At 38.2% G+C, this 25,638-nt stretch overlaps 1 protein-coding gene and 1 long non-coding RNA gene across 8 annotated transcripts in view; one reads left to right on the top strand and one right to left on the bottom strand.

The window, feature by feature from the left end:
• The first annotated feature begins 915 nt into the window (after positions 1-915).
• LIN54 (lin-54 DREAM MuvB core complex component) overlaps positions 916-25,638 on the top strand; it is a 65,227-nt gene continuing 40,504 nt past the window's right edge. The window contains exons 1-3 of one of the 7 annotated variants that reach the window (XM_039253974.1): positions 916-1,051; positions 14,673-15,388; positions 19,442-19,565. In XM_039253974.1, coding sequence (XP_039109905.1) covers positions 14,705-15,388; positions 19,442-19,565 — 808 coding nt within the window. In that variant the 5' untranslated portion in view covers positions 916-1,051; positions 14,673-14,704. Of the gene's footprint in view, positions 1,052-1,712; positions 1,836-3,060; positions 3,378-14,672; positions 15,389-19,441; positions 19,566-25,638 lie in introns of those variants that run through there. The other 6 variants (XM_039253978.1, XM_039253973.1, XM_039253977.1 and 3 more) reach the window with 6 other exon arrangements.
• On the bottom strand, positions 7,499-14,747 carry LOC120246462. The gene is made up of 3 exons (XR_005532058.1): positions 14,689-14,747; positions 8,069-8,203; positions 7,499-7,681 (listed from the first exon to the last, which is right to left on the bottom strand). It is a non-coding gene; the product is annotated as an uncharacterized LOC120246462 (long non-coding RNA).

The raw sequence follows: 25,638 nt of genomic DNA on the forward strand, positions 1-25,638 counted from the left end.
GTGGCTGCTTGACACCTCTCACTGCCTTAACCCTCAAAATTCTGGGAAGCTTTGTTATTTTTATTTTGTAGAAGGGTAAAGGAACTTGATAAATTCCTATACACTAATGTATGAGGTGCCAGAATTTAAAACCAGGACTGCTTAATTCCAAAGCAATTTGAACATCTCACCTTGTCCATTATGTTTCCTGGCCATTGTCTCTCACGTTGACTTGTACGTCTTCCGTACTCCATTAGCAATTACCGACTGTCCTACACCAGTTAAGTATTGTTTGCTTGTTTCGTCTGTGTAGTTCTTGTCTCACCCAACAGTTATTAACTGTTTATCTGATTCCACATTTGGCTCTTATTTTTTAATAAAGGACAGAGGGAAAAATAAAAGACGTAAAAGATGACTAAATGCAGTAATTTTGATTGTGTTAGTCTTTACACATTGCAGAAGAGTCCCTTTCAAAATAAGTTTAACTCTGCGTGGTCCCCCTGGAACTTTTTAGCGATCCCTGCAAAATTAATGCCTAAAAACAAGAGGACATTGGTGAATACTGATTACCCACAAGCACATTAAACAGCGGCAGTTTGCTGGAAATCGCACCTACGACACTGACTTCCTAACAAGGAAAGCTAGAAGATCAGGAAGACTCTCAACTGCAGGCGCAACCGGGCTTTCCCCCTCCCAGCTCTGCCAGATGGAACTTTCCCGGCGAAAGCTTTGACGGAACGCCCGCTAGGAGTCACGTGGAGCTGGAGCGTACTCCCGCGCCTTGCGGAATGACGCGAGGCTCGGGTTGCCAAGGGGAGGGGCAAGGCGCCGCGGAAGGGGCGGGGCGAAGGAAGCCAGCCGGAGAGGCGGGGCGGTGGAGCAGAGGGGCGGGCGGAGAGGGGCGCGCGGGCGGGGAGGGCCCAGCGTATTATGGGATGCGGCGGTGGAATGGCGCTGGGCGCGTGATTTTGAACAAACCCGGGTTTGTGTCTCGGAGGCGCCGCCGCCGCCGCGGCTGCTGGGAGCCTAGGGAGCGCGGCGCGAGGAGCAGGCGGCGGCGCCGCCGGCTTTGGTAAGTGTCAGCCCTGGGGGTGGGGACATCTGGGCGGGCGGGCGGGAAGGGGGCGCCAGCCCCCACTGCGGGTGGTGGAGCGGGCGGAGGGCGCCGGACCGCCCCCTCTGGGAGCCTGGGCTGGTGGGTCTTGGCTGAGAGCGGGAACCTGGCGGCCGGGTCGCCGCGCTTTATCCCCGGGCCTCAAGGGGCGGGAGAATCCTCCTGGTTCGGCCTCTTCCCGCCTGCACTCCGGAGGGCGGCTGTCACCCGGCAAGGCCGGCGCAGGGCCGGCCGCCCGCCCTTCCCGGCAGTCTGGAGGAAGAGTTCCGGCGGCTGTTGACACGCACCTTGCGTGGCCGGAGTAGCAGACGGTGTCAGCCTTGGGTTTCTGGGAACCGGTTTTGCTGCTGTGTCATTTTGTACCAGCCCCTCCTTTCCTTGCTGCCCGCCGCCCCATTCTTCCTACGCCCCTTTGTATGATCTCTTCGTGTGTGTCCGTTTTCCTCGCGAAGCCCACCATCTAAATGTCATAATGTTCCCGAGGTGCACGGGGAAAGGGATCGGGCCGGGACTTAGCTTGGCCAAGCAACGGTAAACACCGAGCACAGAGCGGATGGGCCGGGGCTTGCGGGGGTTTGGGGGGTGGGAATAAAGTTTAAAAATGAAGAAACTGGGAAGACTTGAGACTCTCATCCTAGTCAAGCAGCCTGCATAGATAAAGAGCAATTGGACTGGGTGGTAGATAGCACTTGTTTAAAGCTTGAATCGACTGGTTTTTATATGGAGTTGTCATTCAAGAAAGGTAAGGAAATGAAATGGCTTTTTCAACTTCCACCTTACTCTTCTTAGACCAACTTTGAAAAAAGACAGTAGAGTGTGACTCTATTCTCAACCTTGTTTGCTCATTTCAGGTAGATCTTTCAGAGTTAATAGTGTTGTTCAGTGGTGGGTTTAGAATTTAGCTTTTGAATGGGCAATTACCATAGCTTTCTGAAATTAACAAAGGTAACCAGTTTAGTTTTTTTGTTTTTGTTTTTTAATTCTGGTCTTGTCACAAGCCTTGCAGCTTATGGTTTTGTGCTGTTTCCAGGATGATTAAAAATGCTTATGTTCTTTTTTAGTTATCAAACTACATAATGAGAGTAGCTGTTGGGAAAGATGGGTAATTCTGGGGTCTTGTTCTAAAGCAAGCTGTTTATTTTCTCTGTATTGAACAAATATATCTGCGGCAGGTTTTTTTTTTTAATTTAGTGATTTAGATCTTAACATTTGGCAAATAATTTTTGTTTAGACGTGTATTTTCTGTATTTTAGAAATTGTTCATTCGTGAAAAGGATCAATGTATTTTAAACCTACTTGGGCTTTGACATCTTAAACCAATGACAAACAAATAGGAAGTCAGTGTTCACGGACAGAAATGATCAGATGAAATTAAGTGAAGAGGAAAATAGTTGAAACTTTATTTTTAAAATTAGTCGTCTTGACCACATTATCAGCAGTGCCTGTAATTTACAAATGCAATTACAGAAAGATCAGACGTGCGTATGGAAATGGGTCGTTCTGTCAAAGTAGTGCTGAAGTGGAGGAAAACGTCAGTCGGTTAATGACATTAAAGGTCTTGATCATGGTTTTAGTATCAGAAATGAGCACAGTGAATAAAACGCATTCCATCATCTGTCTCTAGTTGCTTTACCGAAAATGAAAGAGTTTGGGTTCTTCATTGTCCATATGCCGCCTTCCGTGTGGCTTTTGCTCTTCAAAACAAAAATATGCCGGACTTGGGACTCAGCAGGTAAAGCGACTTCCTTTCGCGTAGCTGCCGGGCCCGCAGAAGCACCATTTTTCGCTGTGGGGTGAAAGGTCTTGGCGTGGGCTGTGTGTGCGTTTGTATCTCCCTGTGCATTTGAAGGTTGGCGGGGCGGGCGGGAGGTTTCCCCGGATATGTGGGTGTGCGCCTCTCCGGAGGGGAGGGCCGGGGAGGGGAGGAGGAGGAAGGGGGAGGTTACTGGCGGCGGCGGCGGCGGCGGCGGCCCGGGCTCGGGCTGTCGGGGAAGCTGCTGAGCTGTGATGGTGATGACGAGGTGAAAATGGCGGATCTTTCGAAATACAATCCCGGCCCCTGACATACCAGAGGCGGCGGCAGCGGCTGCGTCGCCACCCGGGCTCCCTCCTCGGCCCCCGGGTCCCCTGTAGCGCTCGAGTCCGGGCAGACTGGGAAAGGAAGCGGCTGCCCGGAGCTACCGTGCACAGGCAAAACAAGCACCGCCCGGGCTCGGAATTGCCCGGGACCTTCTGGAGCCCCCACCTCGGAGCCAGAGGGAGGAGAAAGCGGCAACCGCTGGAGGTAGAGGGGAAGGGGGTATCCGAGGGCTTCTCTGCACTGAGATCTCTATTATTTAGGGGGATAGTGGGTAAGGGAGGAATTGGCGTTGTGGATCAAGGAATGACTAGTCCAGAGTGCAAAGAATCAGTAGCCTCGTAATGACATCAACATTATTCTCTGAGTGTTAAGAGGGCTCGAGTTTGCTCTTATACCCAAGGCTGCTGCTGAGGCCTAGAGGAACCGCTAGCACTTATCATGATTTCCTGACTTCATATTTAAAACATTCACTGTGGCGGGTGTTGGTGTGGTGATGTTCAGTTTATGGGGTTCTATGTTTCTTTAGGGAGGCAGAGCATAGGCATTTTATTCTGCATTTAAGCTCTGTGTCTTAGATCGTAGTCTGTAACTTGTTGGGGTGTGGATGCTCACATTTTTTGAACATATGGACCTGTTTTGTAACAATTAAAAATATTGTCTTTTTCGTTTATGGCTCTGTCATCCATAGAGTGACCCCTTTTGCCCCTGACATTTGGCAAATAACAATTGAGACACTGTCAATCACATTTTATGTCCATGTTTTTCCCTGCTTCCCCCTCCATTTCATGAATTTGGAGACTAAAGTTATGGAATATTTTGCAATATGTAGATTTTATAATCCAAGGGAAATACAGCTGTGGGAGTTCTATTTTGACTCCTAAGTTTTACCTTCGTTGTTAAGGAAGTTGTGATGGCTGGGCATTAAGTTGGTAGAGATGAATTGAGACCTCTGCTTTATTCTGAATACTGGACTTGTTAGCTCTTTGTTTAAAGAGCTGGAGCATTGGAATGATTGACTTTATCATGGCTGAAGTTTAAATTTGTTTGGTTACCTAAAGATCCAGGTATGTTTTAAATTGTGCTACAGATCCCTCAGGAGTGTTTCTGCTTCCATACACCAGTAGTGTTACTGAAAAGTTACATTTGAATAGAATTTTTATACATTAGTTTGAGCCCTCTAGTTTTTCCAGCTTTTGTAGTGGAAGGTTGGGTCAGTGACATTTGACCCTATGAGCCTGAACAGAGAGGTGAATATTTAAGAAATGCCCACTGGTAATGTTTATGATTAGCAGAAATTTTCCTTATCCAAGTGCCCTACAAAGAGATGATGTCATAGAATGACATACAGTATCATACATTATGTGTTTCATTCAGAAGAGAAATATTTTGTGTGCATGTGTGTAAGTAGCTTAGGCATTTGGCTTTCACTCACTAAAAGAATAAGGGACCAAAAAAATTTTAGGGGAACTGTGGAGGTACTCAGAAGCTTTAGTTAATGAATTTTTTTGTTAGTCGTTTGTCTGATCTTGTATTATCCAGTTGGGATTTGTTTTTTTTCTTAAAGCTTTTATGTTGCAATTATTTGGTATATGTCAATTGGCTGCTAAGTTAGTAGCAAAACTCAGAATTTAAAAAGTAGTTAAAAATAAAGACAGGGATTAAAATGCTTTTTCATTGGCTTTACTTTTCTTTTCATCACAGAGGACTACTGTCTTTTTGTGATTCTTTGTGATTGCCTTTAAAGGCCAGTTTTCACTTCGTTATAGTTAGAACAATCGTCTATTACTAATTAAAAGTGTGTTAGAGATGAAGGAAGAGTTATGCCACCCAAGATTGTCTAGGGTCTTTTTTTGGGAAGAGTAGCATTATAGATTTTCATTGCTTATTTCAAGTGTTACTATTGGATATCTTTTATGTGTCACATTCTGTGCTAGGAGTAGAGGATACCTCAGATCATTGTCTCAGGAAACTTTCAGTTTAGGAATCAATGGGAGGTAAAGTTGGAAGGATGGGTTAGGTAGAGCTTTAATGCAGAAGGCCTTGAGAGTTACAGAAAATTTAATTTTTTACAAGTTTTATTTAAGTAACCTCTACACCCCACGTGGGGCTTGAACTCATCACCCTGAGATCAAGAGTCACATGCTCCTCCGACTGAGCCAGCCAGAAACCCAGACAGTTACAGAATATTTTAAAATAGGAGAGTGACAACCTCAGAGATGCGCTCGAGAGATACATTCTGTAGCTTTTCTGTAGAATGTGTTGTAGGTTAAAGGAGATGGAGTAGAGATACTATAGCAGGTTCCAAATTTCGGAGATTTGGAAATTCTTGGTTGCAGTAAGAGGGAGACATAGTGAAGGTGTAATCTGCATGTATATTACAGATTAATTGTTCTATGGAGAGACATCAAAGATGCCGAACTTAAGTCCTGCTGTTTGATAGAATATTGAATGTGGCACACTATAACTCAAATGAAAATTCTTTTCTTCTTTCTCCATCAAAATCACGCCAAACCTGCAAGGAAACGGAGGCTTAGAGAGATTACCGCTTAGGGTTACGTGTTAAACAGGAGGAGAGCCAACATTTGGAAACAAATCTTCCTGATTTGAATCCCCTTGATCTGCCCACCATGTTAGTCTTAAGCAGGAATAATATATATAGTCTTCCCTTTAAAGGGAAAAAAATAGGTAGATCTTTAGTATTGGCCTAAATAGTTTTATTAAAATATTTAATTTTTAGATGTATATAAATTCCTTATGTTTATCGCTTTTATGTAAGTATAAAACGCAAGTAGATTTATAAATGAAATATAAACAAAACTGTAAAGCCAGTTAAACAAATTAAATTTAGGGTAATGGATGATGTTGTTTTGCTGAAACAAACTCTTTCTTTGCATAGTGAAAATACTATTGCCTGGCTTGGCAAGGTGTGCAGTTTTCTACATACTATATATCCTGTGATAATCCAGTTCTCTCACCACTTTTCTCTGTTTGAATGCTGCAAAGCTTTCCTTCTTGAATCACAGATGGTTTGGCTTTTACTTAGCATAAATGTATCATTTACCTTGTAAGACCCTTCTGTACCTTTTTTTTAGACCACACTAATCTAGTACCGTTGATTGTGGGTATGAGGTAGTTATTCAGATGATCCAGAGTGCACTGTTTAAAACAAATTATCAAGATGAAAATACAGACTTTTCAAATATTCCTCAGGACTCATGGCTTATAGTCTCGTGCTCCCAGTTCAGTTTGAGAAATGAAGTTATGTACTTAATTTTTTGAGCTGTCAGTGTTTGATTTTAGAAACCCTAGCTAAAATCCAAATGGTATAGTTAACCAGTTAGTGCTGGTGGTAAGATCTAGGTACAAAAGTATAGTCTTAAACACTCAGGTATTTTTGTCTAATCTGACAAATTACTCATCTGTAATATGAAGATAGATCACTACTTCGTAATGTTATATGCAAGAATGGAAACACTTGTTCACCCAGGTTGTCCTTCACCTGTAATTAAGAAAGTAACAGTGTTTCAGCACTGATAATATTCCATGAAAAACTTTTTTATTAAAGAGAGCACATGAGTGGGGGAGAGGGATGGGGGGAGGGGGGGGGGGGGGGGAGAGAGAGAGAGAGAGAGAGAGAGAGAGAGAGAGAGAGAGAGAATCCCAAGCAGGCTCTGTGCTCAGTGCTGAGCCCGACATGGGGCTCTATCCCACAACCCTGGGATCATGACCTGAGCTGAAATCAAGAGTCAGATGCTCAACCAACTGAGCCACCCAGGCAGCCTTCCGTGATAAACTCTTAAAATGTGTAAAAGCATAGAGCATTTACCATTTCTATTTTACATTATTTTTTATTTTATATTTATTTGTTTTAATCATTCACTGTCCTAAGTCAGACCTTCCATAAACCTCTATCTTGAAGTAATTACTGTAATAGCCTCTAACTGGTCTCCCTGCCCCCAGTCCACTAAAATACTGAGATGCAGTTAATCTTCCCAGGGTACAACTGTGGCCATGCCATTCTTCTACTGATTTCTAAGCTTTGTCAGGGCAAGATCTGTGGTTAATTACCCATAATGCCCTCCACAAAGTTGGGAAGCAGTATTTATTAATTAAATGACTGATAACAATCATAAATTAGTTAAAAATTAAGAGAACCTTGTCCATCTTAAGATGAATGTAATTGCAGAGGATATCAAAAGTTAATTCTGAGTATTTAAAAACTTATTTGAAAAGGAGTTTCTCAGTTTGTGCATTGTGAATTTGTTATTTTATTTGACGTGTTGTGAAGTCTTAGAGCATTATATAAACCTGTCTTACTCAAATAAACAAACCAAAGCCCAGTGTAAATAATGCTAGAATTTTAGATGATACCTCTTCTCCATGATTAAATCACTCATTCTTCAAGTTTGTATTGAGAAGTTATTATATGGCAGCTCAGTTATAGCCATTGGAGATGTGGGGTCCAGTGATGAAGACAGACAAGTCCCAGTCCTCACGGAGCTTGCATTCTAAAGAAGCAGGGGAAGAAGAATCAGACTATAAACAAAGATACTTTCTGGTTGTGGTAAATGCTATGATGGAAATACCAGGGTAATGAGACAGAATGCCTAGGACAGTGGAGATGAGAGTGAAGGTGCTATTTTAGGTAGACTTAAAATGTAATACAGTCGAGACAAATGCAGAAATCATTAGGTTTTCTGAAATCAGTGAATCTTTAACTCTTATTAGACTTAAACCATTTAACCATGTTCAGCTGTGAGAAGGGAAACTCAGTGTGGCTTCATGAATTGTACTTTGCTTTTAGAACTTTGTTTTATGAGCAACAACAACAACAACAACAAAATACTGGAGGCATGAGGAATACATTGTATGTTCTGACTTCTTCCCTACCATACCTTGGCGTGTAACTTTGTACCGATGAGGTGAAGTAAAGCTTGGTCCTATTGGCTTGTGAAAGCCCTTTCTTTTCTTGGAGTGGTCCTCAACCCAGTGATGATGAGGTTGCATGTGCTAATACATATCTTCCATTCCTAGGGGATAAAATTAGAGTGATGATTCATGTAGCTACATGGCCAAACCCTTTCCTGCCATGCCCGCAGCTCCTTTTCAGAGTTTCTTTTAGCACAGGCCACCATGCCTTGCATGTGACCCTGACTGAAACAGATATAGATGTCTAACTGTAAAGCATTTATCATAGTCTGCTCAGTGGCTTTGAGGTGTGCTGACTCCAGAATTCTGCACAGCCCCATACTGCATAGAGACTGGCCAAATCGATCAGACCTTTTCTTGTTAGAAGTTTGAACTTTACTCCTAGTTCAAGGGAGACTCTAGTCCTGTAATTTCTAGTCTTTTTAAACAGGATAAATAAAAAGACATTCTGAATAGCAGGCTTCAAAATATATGAAGCAAAAATGCACAGACAAGGAGAAATAAGACAAATCCACAATCATATTTAGGGATTTTAACAGTCTTTCTCAGTAATTGATAGAAGAAAAAGTCACAATATAGAAGATATGAACAACACTATCAACCAACTTGATATAATTGACATTTGTAGAACACTGCTCTCAGCAACTGTAGAATACATGCTCTTTTCAGGTGCACATGCAGTGTTCACTGAGATAGACCATATCCTGAGCCATACGAGTCTCTAATTTGAAATAATGGAAATGTTGTAGAGTATCACTTTGGCAATAACTAGTAAATTAGAAATCAATAATAAGATAGAAAATCCTCAAATATTTGGGATTTAATTAGCATGTCTTTATTCCATGGTTCAAAGATAAAATCACATGGAATATTAGAAAATATTTGAAGTTAATAATCATAAAAACATACTGAATGCAGCTAGAGGTTTGAGGCAGATTTTTAATATTGTTTATTTTAAGAAAGAAGAAAAGTTTAAAATCAGTGAAACTAAGATTTTAGACATACTTTTTTTCTACGAAGAGCCAGATAGGAACTATTTTAGGAGTTGGAGGCTATTTAAATTTGTTTTATATAATTTATATATACTCCCTCCCACCCCCCACCCCACTATTTAAAAATATAAAAACCATTCTTAGCTGGAGAGCAGTAAACAATGGCCTCGATTTGGTCTGTGGACTATGGTTTACTGAACCCTGATCTTTGCTTCCATCTTAAGCTTCTAAAAGAACAAATTAAATGAAAAGCAAGCAGAAGGAAGGAGATAAAGGTAACAGTTAACTAAATAAAAAATGAATAAATAATTGAGATATCAGTGAAGCCAAAATGGTTCTTTGAAAAGATCAATAAAATTGATACATCTCCAGTCAGACTAATGAAAAAAAAAAAAAGAAAAAACACAAAAATTACCAAAATGAGGATTGAAGAGTTGACATTTCTACAGACAGTAACATAAAAGAATATTATGTATAACCAAATGCTAACAAATTTGACAACTTAGAGGAAATAGATAAATTTCTTGAAGGACACAAACTATCAGATATCTAAGGCTACTGAATAACCTGAATAACTCTACATCTACCAAAGAAATTGAATTTATACTTTAAAAAATAAGAAAGATTTATGTCTATATGGCCTCATTGTTGAGTTCTAACAAACATTTCAGGAATAGTAACAATTCTATGCTGACTTTTTCTGAAAATTGAAGAGGAAGTAACATGCCCCAACACATTTGATAGGCTAGCGTTATCCCCAGACAGCCACTATAGGAGAAAGAACTACACACCAGTGTCCCTCATGAGGGCAGACAAAATATTAGGAAATAGAATTCAAGGAAATATGCAAAGTATAATACATCATGACTGAGTAGGGCTTATTTCAGGAATGCAAAATTGGCTTAATAATAAAAAAGTCAATATAATTCAAAGGCTAAAAGGAAAAGCCGTGTGATTATCTCATTATTTGCAGAAAAAGCATATGACAAAAATATTCATTTATGATTGGGGGGTAAAACCCTGCCAAACTCTGCAAACTGGAATATAAGTATGCTTTCTCAACCTGAGAAAGGGAATTTATGAAAAACCCACAGCTAACAAATGAGATTGGTAACAAGGCAAAGATGTCTGCTCGTGCCACTTTTATTCAACATTTTATTGGAGGTCTTAAGTCAGTGCAGTAAGGCAAGGAAAAGAAATAAAAGACGTGGTGATTGGAAAGGAAGAAATACAGACATTCTCAAACAGTGTGGATTATGTTTGTAGAAAATCCTAAGGGATCTACATCAAAAAGCTACTAAAATTAATAAGTGAGTTTACCTGGGTTGTAGGATACATGGACAATATAAAAAAAAAAAGTCTATTTACTAGCAGCAATTGGAAAGTGGAAGAAAAAAGACCTTTTGCAATCCATCAAAAACCATGAAATGCTTAGGGATAAATTTATGTGCAAGACAATTTGTTGAAGAATAAAACATGACTGAGATAAGTAGGTAGAGAGATATACTATTGGGAGATAGTTTTCCATTACTCTTTGCATTCCTGCACCTCTTGCATGTGAGGCGGTGACTAACCATTTAAATGATCATTTCTAGGATGTTTGTATAGCATATAGCCCTGAATGATAGAAGTAGTGACTTGTGCTGTAGCCAAGGGCAGATATGCTTATTATGCAGTATAATAAAGATAATATCTTCCTGTGGACGAAAGGGCAGGTGTGCTTCAGTCCATTATAAATGAATCTGGTTCTCTGAGCTCAGGGCTCTTAGTTGTGATCCAAACCTCTTGCCTGCGTAAGCATCTACCCGAGCCTCTCCATATCTACCCTGTGGAACTTGTGGGCAACTGGAAGAACTCAAATACACATGGTGCTCTCATGTTCCTTGCTGTACTGCAGTAAGTCCCGTGTCTCTACCTAGGAGTACTGTGTGGTCTGCCAGTAGCTGTGAAATGGTAACAGGATACTTTGTTAGCTTACAAAGAGGGTTTAAAATCTCAGATTGCTCACAGCTCTTGGCAGTTTGGGCCATGAAAATGGAGTGCTGGCAGAGAAATAGCTTTATGAAAGAGGAAGGATGAGAGCCATGTCAGCTAGGTTAGGGAACATGAAAAGATTCTGGCATCTGGTAGTGAATGCTGTCACCCAAGTGGTGGGCAAGGGTGGCATGGGGAATACGTATTCTAGTGTTCTACCTCTTAATGGATATTTAGGGTCTGAACTGAGAACCCAAATGGTGCTTTGCTTGTTGTACACTCAGCTCCAAAGCCCCAGCTGAAAGGCAGTGTGTCTCTAGTCGCTGAGTTAAGGAGTCCCCAAAGCTGAGATAACGGTGTCATAGGATGTAGAATTTTGGGTGAGTTAGAAGTTTGTTTAGTTGAGTTGGAACTGTGGGTACTTGAAACTGAAAGTAAATTCCTTGCCAAACCGCTGTCTCTTTCTGTGACTTGACTTCTCCCTCCTCCTACCCCTACTTTAGGTGCTTTAAGGAGAGAGATGAATAGAGGTTGGGCATAGATCTCCCTGTCCTTAAGGGGAGACCAAAGGCCATACCTACATGTGTAAATATGCTGGTGGAGCTTCAGAGCAGGGAGTTAAACTCTGTTGGATACTGGCACCCAAGTCATCATCGGCCTTGTTCTGTGGAGAATAGAGTCTACAGAAGGAACTGATGGGGTCTGGGCAAGGTTTGCAGTAGGGAAGGAAAGCTAATGGGACATGGTGGGTCAGGCCCTTTGTTGTTGTGTACTATTGTTGTGACTCCCATTGCTAAAGGTATAATTGGTGTTGATGTTTTTACATGTCTACTTTAAATTCCCACAAATATCTGAGGGGATTCTCCTGATGAGAAAGAGCTGCATATAGAGAGGTGTTAGTACTTTGGGGTCTCAAAATAGTAGTGATTCCTGTGAGCTACAGGTTATTGTGACTGATGATTTTAGAGTATATATAAAGAGCTTATCCAGCTCAATAAGAAGACAAAAAAAGCCAGTAGTTTTTTAAAATAGTTTATTGTCAAATTGGTTTCCATATAACACCCAGTGCTCATCCCCACAAGTGCCCTCCTCCATGCCCATCACCCCCCCTTCCCCTCACCCCTACCCCCAAGCCAGTATTTTTTTTTATTAGAAAAATTTTTTTAATGTTTTTTATTTATTTCTGAGAGAGAGAGAGAGAGAGAGCGCGCGAGCAGGGGAGGGTCAGAGAGAGAGGGAGACACAATCTGAAACAGGCTCCAGGCTTTGAGCTAGCTGCGAGCACAGAGTCCGATGCAGGGCTCGAACCCATGGAACCACGAGATCATGACCTGAGCCAAAGCCGGATGCTTAACCGATTGAGCCACCCAGGTGCCCCCCAGTATTTTTTTTAAAGGCAAAAGATTTTAACGGGCACTTTTCAGAAGAAGATACACAAATACACTGCACGTATAAAAAGATGCTCACTGTTAGTCATTTGGGCATTGCAAGTGAAAACCACAACGAGATACCACTTCACTCCCATTAGAATGGCTAAAATTAAAAGGACTGATAATACCAGTCGCTAGCGAGGATGTGGAGCAGCTGGAACTCTTGCACATTGCTGGTGGCTGTATCCAGTGGTACAGCCAAGTTGGGAAATAGTTTGGCAATTTCATGGAAAGTTAAAAATAAAATTTACCTTTTGACCCAGCAAGTCTGCTTCTTTGTCTTTATTCAGAAAATATGAAAATATATATCCATAACAAACTAGCAGTGTATTTATAAAAATCCCAAACTGGAAACACTCCAGATGTCCATTCACAGGTGAATGGATAGACAAATTGTGGTTAATTCATATGATAGAATATTACTCAGCAATAAAAAGGAACAGAACTCATAGTAAGTGAAGGAATAAAGATAAATCTCATATTGTATGGCTCCTTTATGTTACAAGTTACATAATATATGATTCCATTTATGTGAAATTCTAGAAGGGCCAAAAGTCAAAACTAATCTGTAGAGACAGAATACTGGTTGTGTAGGGTGGGATTTTTGGGGTTAGGGGATTTACTAAAAGAGTAGACTTGTTTTTTCTTCATTTAAAAAATACTGGTGGTAAAAGTTTAAGGCAATGTAATTTGTGATTAAAATGATGAACTTTGGTATCATAAAACATATCCTGAGTTTGAGTCTGGGCTCTATCATTTACTAGTTATGTGACCTTAGGCAGATTATATAACTGAAGTTTCTTCATCTGTAATATGGCAGTGGTAATGATATTGTCTCAGAATGGTTGTGAGGATAAACTATGATATCATTGGTTTATAGCAAGCACTCAATAATGATGAATTTTGGCACTATTAGTATTTGTCAATGCTAATAATTAATTATAATTGGTTGCTTATGTCTGTTACTCTTAATCTCAGAATGGGTATTGCATTTTTGTATTTTAAAAAATGGAAGAAGAGAAAGAATTGCTGATTAGGTTCCTATGGATTTTTAATGTTGTATGGCCAAGTAACATTATTATTTAGTCAGTTATGAACATGATGTACTCTCTTTAATATGTGAAGATAAGGGTACTGACTCCTTTATTGGACGTTTTGCATAACCTTTGGCTAAAAATGTCACAGTTCTGGGGTGCCTGGGTGACTCGGTTGAATGTCCAACTTTAGGTCAGGTTATGATCTCATGGATCATGAGTTTAAGCGCCACATCGGGCTGATGGGCTCACTGATGTCAGCTCAGAGCCCACTTTGGATCCTCTGTCCCCTTTTCTCTCTGCCCTTTCCCTTCGCACGTATGCATGCGCATCCACTAGCACTCTGTCTCAAAAATAAACATTAAATAAATAAAAGTATCATGGTTCTGATTTGTTCGTAATCTGCTTTATTATTATTACCACTTTTTTTTGTAATGCGACTGACTTTTATGCCTTTTAAATGGTTCTTTTTTTTGACATTTTAAATGGCTAAGGAGGATTTGAGAATCTTCTTTCCAAATGAAGTTTTTTTTTGGTATGAAGCTAATTGATCAGACTTGAGCCAAATAAGTCATTTAATCTGCACTTGCTGAGATGGATTACTCTAGAACTCCTTTAACATTACTTTGAGTATTTAATGGATTTTTATAGATGGTAAACTACCCTCATTATAGGACCTAGCTCCCTAGAGATTTGAAGATATTTCCCAATATTTGCTTACATTTAAATCTTCCTTTGTGTGAATCAGCAATTTTTAAGTTTGTCAGTTAGAAAAATAATTGGCAAGAAATAAGATTAGCAGACATATCAAAGACTGAAGACTTTAAGAGTGGGCATTGGAAAGGAGTTTCCTGTAATTATGTTACTTAATGTTGCTTGAATGCAGTATACTTTTGGATTGAGACATGGTGAATGAGAATATTTACTTCTAGTTTTGTGTGCCATATGACTTATTTCAGATTCTTGAGGTTCGAGGATATGTTGAAGTGGTTTAAACCAAACAGACATCAGGAATATCCTTCACTCAGTTATACATCAGTAATAAATGATGATTTTGTCACTTGCATTTTTTTTAAATAATTTTTTTTCTTAAATCTGTTTTGAAAACTAGTAACGTATTGATTTTCAACTTTATTTCAGCGCCTGATCAACTTACTAGCTGGAGAACGATCATGGAGGTGGTGCCAGCCGAGGTGAATAGTTTGCTTCCAGAGGAGATAATGGACACTGGTATAACTTTAGTGGATGATGATAGTATTGAGGCTGTTATTGTTTCATCCCCAATTCCCATGGAGACAGAACTGGAAGAAATTGTCAACATAAATTCTACTGGTGACTCTACAGCCACGCCCATTTCCACGGAACCAATCACAGTGTACAGTAACCACACTAACCAAGTTGCAGTGAATACCACAATTACTAAAGCAGATTCTAATACCACAGTGAAACCAGCTTTTCCAAGTGGCCTTCAAAAACTTGGTGCTCAGACTCCTGTGACTATATCAGCCAATCAGATTATTTTAAACAAAGTATCACAGACATCAGATCTTAAACTTGGCAATCAGACCCTTAAACCAGATGGACAGAAGTTAATTTTAACAACTTTGGGCAAGTCTGGTTCACCAATTGTTTTAGCACTACCCCATAGCCAACTACCCCAGGCTCAGAAAGTTACAACTCAGGCCCAGTCAGGAGATGCTAAGTTACCACCGCAGCAAATTAAAGTAGTTACCATTGGAGGGAGGCCAGAGGTGAAACCTGTCATTGGTGTCTCAGCATTGACCCCAGGAAGTCAACTGATTAATACAACAACTCAGCCCTCTGTGTTACAGACCCAACAGTTAAAAACAGTACAGGTAAAAAAAAAAAAAAAAAAAAAAAAAAAAAAAGGGGGCTTATTAATTCAAATGCATGTTAAAAATTAAATTGATTCATAGTTGTGTTTGTAGGGTAATTAAATGCATAGTTGTTACTGAATTCTTTTGAATGTTGCTTTTAGTAATTTTGTGGGTTTTTTTTTTTTTTATAAAACTTGACATGTCTAATGCTTTGAAAATGTTTGCTAGAGGACTTAGGGCAAACTTAATTTTTGTTAAATTTTCAATTTAGTGTATTTATAGCTTTTTCCTCATTTTTAAATGCATTTTATTCTTAGTAGTAGTTTGATTGCAAGTATGCTCTGCTGGTATAAAGATACCAGAGTTGCTGCTAGGCTGTCAAAAAATCATTCAGACATAATTTTTTTCAGTTAACAGATGGCCAAAGTCTAGGAAAACTTGCTGCTCTGAGAAACCCTTGGAGTCAGTAATAGTACATACTAGGCAGCCTGTGCCGCCTCTTTGCAGTTTACTGTCCATTGCCATCACTTGTGTTTGCAGTGTGGAAAAGGCAGTGTCACATTGATGGACGGTAACATTGGCTTTAGAATTGGATCAGCTGGATTTGAGTGACCTCTGTGCTTCCCTATCACCTGTGGAACTTTGGGTTGGTTACTTCTCTAAGTTTAGACTTTAGCTGGAAGACGGCTCTTTGATCATGATGAAATACATAGTAAAAGATAGTACTGATGTAGTTCTCAAAACTTTGAGGATCCTTCAGAATGGTTCCTGTTATTAGTATGGATAGGATCCTAAGATAGAAGGTTAACAGAACATACATTAAATGGTTCCCAGTTTTTTATGCTCAAATAGGCCTTTTGAGGTCACCACTGTTCTTAAAATAAAATGATCCTCTCAATATCAGGAAACAGAAATGCATTCCCTGTTTGAAAGGTTCACCTTTCAGAAAAAAACGAGAAAGTATGAGTTAGAGAACTCATGCAGGTACATATGGAAGTAGGAAAATTTGGGGAACTATCCATACTCAGCTGATACTAGAAATAATGTTTTAGTTATTATGTTGAGAAAATAACTGGAAACTTATTTTTCTTGGGCTTTTTATTTAAGCACTTCGTATGATTTCTGAAACCTTGTACTTTGCCCATGTTCCTCCTGCCACTATTAAATATTTAATGCTCTTTTCTATCTTGTTCATTATCATGTCTCATTTATCTCTGACCTCCTTTTACTTCTTTTGAAGAGAATCTCTTGAATGAGATATACTAACAACATCAAGCATCTTGTCCTTGGCTTGTTTTTTTAAATCAGTTTTAAAACTTATTTTTATTAGTTTACCAGAGTATATCTGGCTTTGGAGATGTAGATCATAACCACGTTCACAATAAACTGATAATAAAAATCAGAAGGTCATTTTTTTCATTTACTAGAGCAATGTATATATGCTGTTTCACAACCAGTTTACTTGTATCTACAGGGTTTCTACTACAGTCCCCTAAGTACTAAAGTACTAACAATGAAAGCATTTATTGTTACTTTTATAAAACCTGTTTCTATTTATTAAAAAAGAACTTTAAAAAAAAAACTAACAAAAAAGAAACCCCAACTAGAATATTGTTCTACTTGTCCAGTTATTTTTAGGCAACTCAAATCTTTCCAATTCAAAAGTAAAAAGCTACAAAGCTCTAAAGCGTAGAAAAAAACCCCATAAGAGGCCACACATCTGTATGTTTCCTCTTTAGGCACCAGAATATTTGGTTTAGTATTACACGGTGTATATGATTCTCTGGTTTTTTTCCTAGACAATCCTCAGCGTTGTCTTAAGTTTAATCAGAGTATTGAAACTGTTAGGGTATGGACAGCAGGTAAGGGTGGAAGAAGGAGACCCATCTTGAAAAATGAAGGAAAGAGGTGACAGTTGAGGCCAGAGGCAGTAACAAAGAGGTATAGTTACACTTAATTACAGATATATAAACACTTTCCCATGTTTCTTGTGTGTAGTATATAAGTAATTAATAACTAACAGTTTGGAGCATTATAGCTCCTTATTAGTTGCTGAACCTATACAATACAGTGCCAATAATTAACTGCGTGTATTATTTGATCATATATTTGGCTGTATTTGTAAATTTCCTTTTTTGATTCATTTTTGCCTTTATTTGTTGATTTGATAAATTTATTAAAAGTCATACTTTATCCTTTGTTTTACTTAATAATTTTGTTCTAGAGTAGTTCAGATTTATAATACAAAACGTATGGTTCCTTGAAGGAATTATATACATTGTTACTTTCAGCAGTGAGCCACTAAAGAAATGTAGCCACAGGGTCAAATTGGAGTTATTCGTTTGAATAATTAAAGTGCCTTTGGTTGTATTGTTTACATATTTTCTTGATTGGTAAGTATTCATATAGTCATATGATTGTGAAAATCAATTAAAAATGGAGAAATACTCTAAGCTCCTAAAAGAATATTTATTATAAGACATGGTTTTCTAAGAACATCAATACTTTTATTTTTAGAGATTATTAGTACTATGTCAATAGATGATATATTCTGACTTATTTTAAAATTTTAGGCCTATAAATACAGTTGGGAAATATATCTCTTGTATGTCTCCCAAATTGCATCAATTTTCTAACATTTATTTGGGTATATAAGTTTTGCAAGCCAGGTTTTTTTTTTTTAATTTAATTTTTTTTTTTTTTTTTGAGAGAGTGAGAAAGACAGAATGTGAGCAGCGGGGGGCAGAGAGAGACACACACAGAATCCGAAGCAGGCTCCAGGCTCCAAGCTGAGCTGTCAGCACAGAGCCCAATGCAGGGCTCAAACTCATGAACTGTGAGATCATGACCTGAGCCAAAGTCAGATGCTTAACTGATTGAGCCACCCAGGCGCCCCGGGCTGGGTATTTTTTTTTATATATAGTAATGGATCTCCTTGTTTTATTTTATTTTTTTAAATGATTTGTATTTCATTTATATTTTGTTTTGTCAGTAACATGTTCCAAGTGTAAGAAAGTAACATATTCTAAGTATAAAGGTAATGTGTTATTTATAATTTGAGCACAAAGCTGATGTTTATCTAGTTCTGTGATCCATTGTAGCTTCTGGTATATTTATGTTATTCAGATTGGTCATGTTTATTCATTTTAAGTCTTTATTTCCAATAATAGCAATTTCAGGGCTTCAGTTTTCATATTTGACAAAATAATATTTAATGTCTTCCCTATTATAACTAAATTTCTGCTTTTAACTTTTAGAAGAAGCTATATCTTTGTATACATTGATAATTTCAATATTAAAACATTGATAACCCTACCCTCCTTGACTTGTGGAGAATTTTAGTTTTGGTGAACAGTGTTTCAATATAATTTTAAGATCAGGGATGAATAAATATAGACCCTACCTTCAAAGAATTAAAGTCTAGTAAACAGTATTTTAGCAAATGATATTGCTAGAGACTTTGTCTTTAAAAATCTGTTTTGCCAAACTTGTCTCTTTGTAACTTAGGGTATTAACCTACTCAGTTCTTTGTTTATCTACCCTGATATATAGATCTAAAGCTGAAGATCTAATCATAAGCTTGTCTTTAATGTGTATTCATATTTTGCTTCCAGGGGCCAATGTAATTGCATTTACAGGTGGCTTCATCATTTACACTATGCTTTCTTACTCACTCTATCTTTTTATTACTGAACAATTTGTTATTTTGAGAAAGAATATTGCTGCGTCATAATGTTTTATTATTATTATTTATTAAATAAGTATTATTAAACATTAAAATTATTTTTAAATACTCATTTGGTTTTCATCACATGCATATTATCCTTGTGACTAAAATAAGGATTTACAATAAAATGCAAAGGTATTGCTATATATGGGCTTAAGAGTGGGATCTTACTAGTATTTTGATGAATGGCTGCATTTTAGATGTTTTTAACATTAATACATAGATATATTCTGTTAAATGAGCTGGTTTCACATGTACTTCTGTATATCAGTCTTCTGTTTAATTTTGATTGAATAGCTGTTTTACGGAAACAAATGGCCTTCATAGTTATTTATATATTTCAGATTGCTAAGAAGCCACGAACACCAACCTCTGGTCCAGTAATCACGAAGCTGATCTTTGCAAAACCAATTAATAGTAAAGCAGTTACAGGACAGACAACTCAAGTATCACCACCAGTCATTGCAGGTTATATTTCTTTATAGTTTATTAAGCTACATATTTACCTTATTTTAGGTTTAAGAAAGGCTGTTCTGCCATCTTGAAATGTTTTAGTGCAGCAAGTAGAGTTATTATTATAAACTAAACTAGTTAATAAGAAATGTTACACTTCTTTAAATGTGTGCTCTGAGCAAAATGCCTTATCTCAATATCAGTCCATTACTTGAGTCACCTTAGTTTTTGGGTAGAATTTGAAGATGAAAGTTAGCAAAGTCTTAAACTCCAAGAATACTAGCTAACGTTTACCTAGCGTTTACCACATGTCTTGCACTATTCTTAGCCCTTTACATTTAGTGACGTCTGTAGTCCTCTGGTAACCCTGTGAGGTAGGTACTAATAACAGCCTCATTTTACCAGCTAGTAAATGGCCAAACTGGGATTTGAACCCAGGCAGTTTGTCTGTAGAGCACACGTAGCTAAGTTTAATAGATTTAAATTAATATACATGAGAGTATGGTATTTTGTGGTTTCTGTTTGTTTTTGGTTTCAGTATGCTTTATATGCAATTTTCTATGAATAGAAAATGGTCATAATGATAGTAATTACTTAAGTGATAACAGAATTTTAGCTATATTTACCAGCAAATTCTTTGGTGTGGCCCAGAGCTCTTTATTATATACTTTAATAATTTGTCATCACCAATAACTATAACACCTCAAATCTTTGAGTATTTCATTTTCTTTATTAGTTTATCTTTCATTGTATTCCCAGTCTGGCAGTTCTTTGAGATCTCTGATTTACTAATCAGTCTACTTTCTCAGTAAGAATCACTTCCTGTCCTCAGATTCTTCCTTAGTATGAGTCCATGACCCATAATTATCACTTCCTTGCAAACACCAATGATACTCCTTTCCCTTTCTCCTTCTATAATGGCTTAGGTGCAACACTCTTCTTACTCTTTGCCTGGCAAGCAGTTCAATACTTCTAGAGACGTACAGCCATGGTGACTGGTCTTTAATTCAGAGCTATACTAACGTGACTGTTTTTACCACTTAGGAGCTTAATTCTAATTTCCATTTTGTTTTAAGGACTTACAGAAAGACCTCTGGACGGTAGGCTTTGACTAGAGACTTTCAAATGCTAATTACCCATTCCTAGAATGTGTATTCTTGAGGAAGGCATTTCAAATATTAACTAACCATGAGAGGTGGTTGGGAGGGGATATATAGTAAAACTACTGGCTACCGTTTTTTTATAAATATATAGACAGTGTAACAATAGGCAATTCTGAAGTCAGTGGCAGTGATCTGTCATTTTCCTGAGGCTTTGAGTTGTGTTTAGGGTGGCTTCTCATTTTAGCAAGTGAGAGAGGCATGGAAAGATTGTAGTCTGAGGGCAGTGTTGTGGGCGAATGAGTTTTCTCTTTTGGCCCTCAGGAGAGAGATGTGATGTAATAGGAGGCTGGTGTCTTGAGGGCTGTCATAGGAGCAAGTATGGCCCCAGAAGAAAGATTGGAAAGCATTTGGATTTGGAGCTGGTTCAAGAAGTGGGCTTCAGTTGGCTGAAAGTAAGGAAGGCTTTGGATGTATTGATGAAAAAGGGACCCCACCATTCCCCTGGGAGTTTTTTGGGAGGTTTTGATAGAGGGGGTTAACCAAGAGGAATGTCTCAATGCAGTGTTTTTTACTATTTCTGAGTTTGAGAGAGTCCCTTAAATTTTTTAATTATGTGGGAAAATTGTATGCTAAACAACTGTGGTGTTTGCAGATGTGTCTAAGTGAACATTTGGTCAATGCCAAAATTTCACCTTTCACATTTGACTATAATGGTATCATTGCTTGGGTCTTTGGGTCATTTATATAATGTGTTTGCACATTAGTCATAGTTTCACCTTTTAAGGCAGACTTTTTGGCCCCTACCAAAAGGTATAGATAGACTTCTATTAAATTTCATTAGAATTGTTGGCATTGAGTTCAGTTTGGAGAGAGTGTTTCCACTGTCAACTAGTTCATTATATAGCCTTTTAACTTCTTAGAAGCCAAATTTTAAACTGCTGAAGTAGCTCTCGTGTTGAATTCTTTTACCACAAGGACGTTCTGTAATCTTTATATTGCAGCTATTGACTTTTTGAAGTACATTTAGATTGTTTTTAAATGACTTTTGGGCTTTTCATTAAAGATGGATATCTTTTTCTGTCTTACAGTCAAGATAAACTTAAGTTTGTGTATAAGTGATTTTTTTAAAATGCAGATCTGATCTTGTCACACCCTTAAGATTTTCTTGGCCATATCCATTTCTTACGAGTTTCTTGGCTTCAGTCTGTCAGATTTGAATTCAGATGCCAGTGTTTTTTTTTAACATTAAAGGCGTTTATGATCGAATACATACGTTTTTCGTTTTCATTTAATTTAACTTATTTTAAGATATTACCAAATAGACCATGTTCTCTCAGGATTTAGGATCTTGGCATTCCTTTTATCTAAAATGCCTTTCTTTGCCATACTCTTCCCCTGATCATCTCCTATGTATTCCCATAGAACGTAATTATACCTACCAAATTCTTAACTTTAATTAGACTTCTATTAAATTTTATACTGATTTTTAACATTTCTGTTAGTCATACTATGTTATAATACTTGGCTTTCTTGGCTGTCTCCCCTACTACATTTATAATTTTTCTTAGTGATAGTTTTTTTGCTTTGTTTGGTTTGTCATGTGATTTTTAAAAGTTAATTTATATTAGGGCACTGGGGCGGCTCAGTTGGTTGAGCGGCCAACTCTTGATTGTAGCTCTCGTCATGATCCCAGGGTCATGGGATCAAGCCCCACATCGGCTCCTTGTTGAGTGTGGAGCCTGCTTAAAATTCTCTCTCTGCCCTTCTCCCCTGCTCACGCTCTCTCTCCCCCACCCCTCTTAGAAAACCAAACCAAAACAAAAAAACTCTTAAAAATTAATTTATATTTTAAGAATTTTGTAATAAAAATCCATACATAAATTGTGGTATAACATACATAATATTTTAATAGTTTTTTTTTTTTTAACATTTTTTATTTATTTCTAGGAGAGAGAGAGAGAGACAGCGTGAACAGGGGAGGGTCAGAGAGAGAGGGAGTCACAGACTGAAACAGGCTCCAGGCTCTGAGCTGGCAGTCAGCACAGAGCCCGACGCGGGGCTTGAACCCACGAACCGTGAGATCATGACCCAAGCGAAAGTCGGACGCTTAACCGACTAAGCCACCCAGGCGCCCCAATATTTTAATAGTTTTTAAGTGGACTATTCAGTGGCATTAAGTATATTTACACTGCTGTACCACCATCACCACCATCCATCTTCAGAACTTTTTTCATCTCGCAAAACAGAATCTCTACACTTATTGAACAATAACTCCCCATTCCTCCCTCCTTCCCAACTCTCAACAGAGACTTTTTGAGTCTGTCAATTTGACTGCTCTACATTTCTCATATAAGTGGAATCATACAGTAGGTATCCTTTTATAATTGTCTTATTTCATTCAGCTTAATGTCCTCCTAGTTCATCTGTGTTGTAGCATGTAAGAGGTTTTTTTTAGGCTGAATAATATTCCATTGTGTGTATGTACCACATTAATGGTAGTTCTTTTACCTTGTTTATCTCTCTTTCCAGACTTGGTATAGTTTCTGGCATGTAGATGTGGTTCAGTGAATGTGTATTTTGAATGACCATGTATGTCATGGAAGCAGTGTGGTGGGAAACTTGGGTTTTCTTCATAGGTCTTATGTTGATTTTGTCTGTGATCTCGGGTAAATAATTATCATCATCTTCTATAAAATGTTGATACCAGACACCTCAGAAGGCTTTGGAGACAGTCTAATGAGGTCCTTGTTATCAGAGCTCCTGAGGTACAAGGTTACTACAATGGAGCAAGCTTTATCAATGTGAAAATATTCACTAATAAATTAATCTCTTACAGAATTAGTGTAAATGCCTTGCAAACTGACCTCAAGAACAAGTTGTAGAACTTGCATACTTGGTTGAATGTGTTTGTAGAGCTAAGGATAAATAGGGATTTGGAAATTAGATAATTGGAAAAGATGCTATCTGGATGAAAAATAAGCAAGCACCTCAAAAAGAATAACCTTGAGGGGCTCCTGGGTGTCTCAATCGGTTAAGCATCCGACTTTGGCTCAGGTCATGATCCTATGGTTCATGAGCTCAAGCCCTGCTCTGGGCTCTGCGCTTTCTCTCTCTGCACCTGTGGGTTGGTCTCTCTCTCTCTCTCTCTCTCTCTCCCCCCCCCCCTCTCTTTCTGCCCTTACGCTCTCTCAAAAAAATTTTTTTTAAAAAGAATAACTTGAATTTTAACGAGTATAGAGGGTTCTTGGGGAAAATTGATAAAACCCTAAAATATTTTGGCTTAGCAGAGATTACCTTCAGTATGATCAAGTTGCGCCCATTGAAACAGAATCTGACATACAAATTTCAGAAGAATCCTCTTTCTCCCAGACTTAACAGTTCATCTTAAGAGTTACTGTAGTTTGGGACGCTTGGGTTGCTCAGTCAGTTAAGCGTCTGACTTTGGCTCAGGTCATGATCTCACGGTTCGTGGGGTCGAGCCCCACGTTGGGCTTTGTGCTGACAGCCAGCCCAGAGCCTGGAGCCTGTTTCAGATTCTGTGTCTCCCTCTCTCTCTGGCCCTCCCCTGCTCACACTGTCTCTTTCTCTCTCTCTCAGAAATAAATCAAACTTTAAAAAATTTTTTAAAAATAAGAGTTACTGTAGTTTTAATTATAAATTGGAGTTTTGTTAAATACAAGCAAAAAAAAAAAACCACTAAAGGATTTAGTCTTAGTTTGTAATATACAGGGAAATTTTTGTCCCTGTTTTAAGTGAATCCATTTTAAGTGGCCTTTTCTGGATTAGTTATTTTTAGAAATTGATGATTTTCTGTATTAACAGTTTATGAAATTTTTTTCTGAACTTATATAATGCCAAACAAATAAATTATAGTAATAACCATAAATGATGAGCGTTTTATGAAACTGTATCCTTATTGGTAGTTTATTTTCTTTTATTTTTAATGTTTATTTATTTTGAGTGGGGTGGGGGAAAGGGCAGAGAGAGAGAGGGGAGAGAGAATCCGAAGCAGGCTCTTCACTGTTAGTGCAGACCCCATTGTGGGGCTTGATTCCTTGAACCATGAGACCATGACCTGAACCCAAATTGAGTCAGATGCTTGACCAACTGAGCTACCCAGGTGCTCCAATAATTTATTTTCTTAACATAACCATTTTTGGAGCTTCAGGTTTATCCCACAGGTATTAGTTTTGGAAACTACAACAGGCAAACATTTTACTTCATGCAGGCTCAGCACTTCAGGGTAGCCTAAAACCATTTGATATAGATTTATAGATTATTTAGTTTATATAGAATTGACATATTTAGTTATGATGTTATTCAGGTTAAAAAAAAATCAACCCTCAACTGAAATTTGTTAATGACTATTACAATGAAATTAAATGTAACTGTGTACTACAAATAAATTTAAAATCTTTTAAAAATTCATAAATGTCAGGTAAACTTGATTTTAAAAAAGAAATTGTATGCTGTGGCATTGGAAAAAATAATACAGAAGCTCTTAAGTGCTAGTTAGTTCTCTGTTTTCATCTAAAGAGAAATTCGTTTCTTTTTTCTTTCTCTCTCTTTCTCCCTTTCCCTCTCTCTTTCGTCTCTAGATACATTTATAAGTTAAATCATACCGTCTAAGAGGTTATTTTAGAGATAATGTAGTTATCTACTTCTTCTCATTGGGTGCTTGAATTCCCTCTTCAGCCAGTAAATTTGATTATACAATGTCTGCTTGGAACACCTTCAGTGACTAAAAACTCACTTGTGAAACAATCTTTTCAAGTGGAAATTTTTGTTAGAAGTTCTTTTCTGGTGCTGAACTGGAACTTGTTTCTGTGCATCTATGCTATGCATCCGATGTGATACAGAGTGGCTCGAGTCCTTCAACTTGACAGCCTGGATCAGTCAAGATAATTGTGGTTTTCCTGCCATAATAAACAATCTCTAAATCTCAGAAGTTAAAAAAATTTTTTTTAACTTATTATTCCTACTTG

This window comes from Hyaena hyaena, unplaced genomic scaffold (genome assembly GCF_003009895.1).
Source record: "Hyaena hyaena isolate Hyena2069 unplaced genomic scaffold, ASM300989v1 scaffold_469, whole genome shotgun sequence".
Classification (NCBI taxonomy): Eukaryota; Metazoa; Chordata; class Mammalia; order Carnivora; family Hyaenidae; genus Hyaena; species Hyaena hyaena.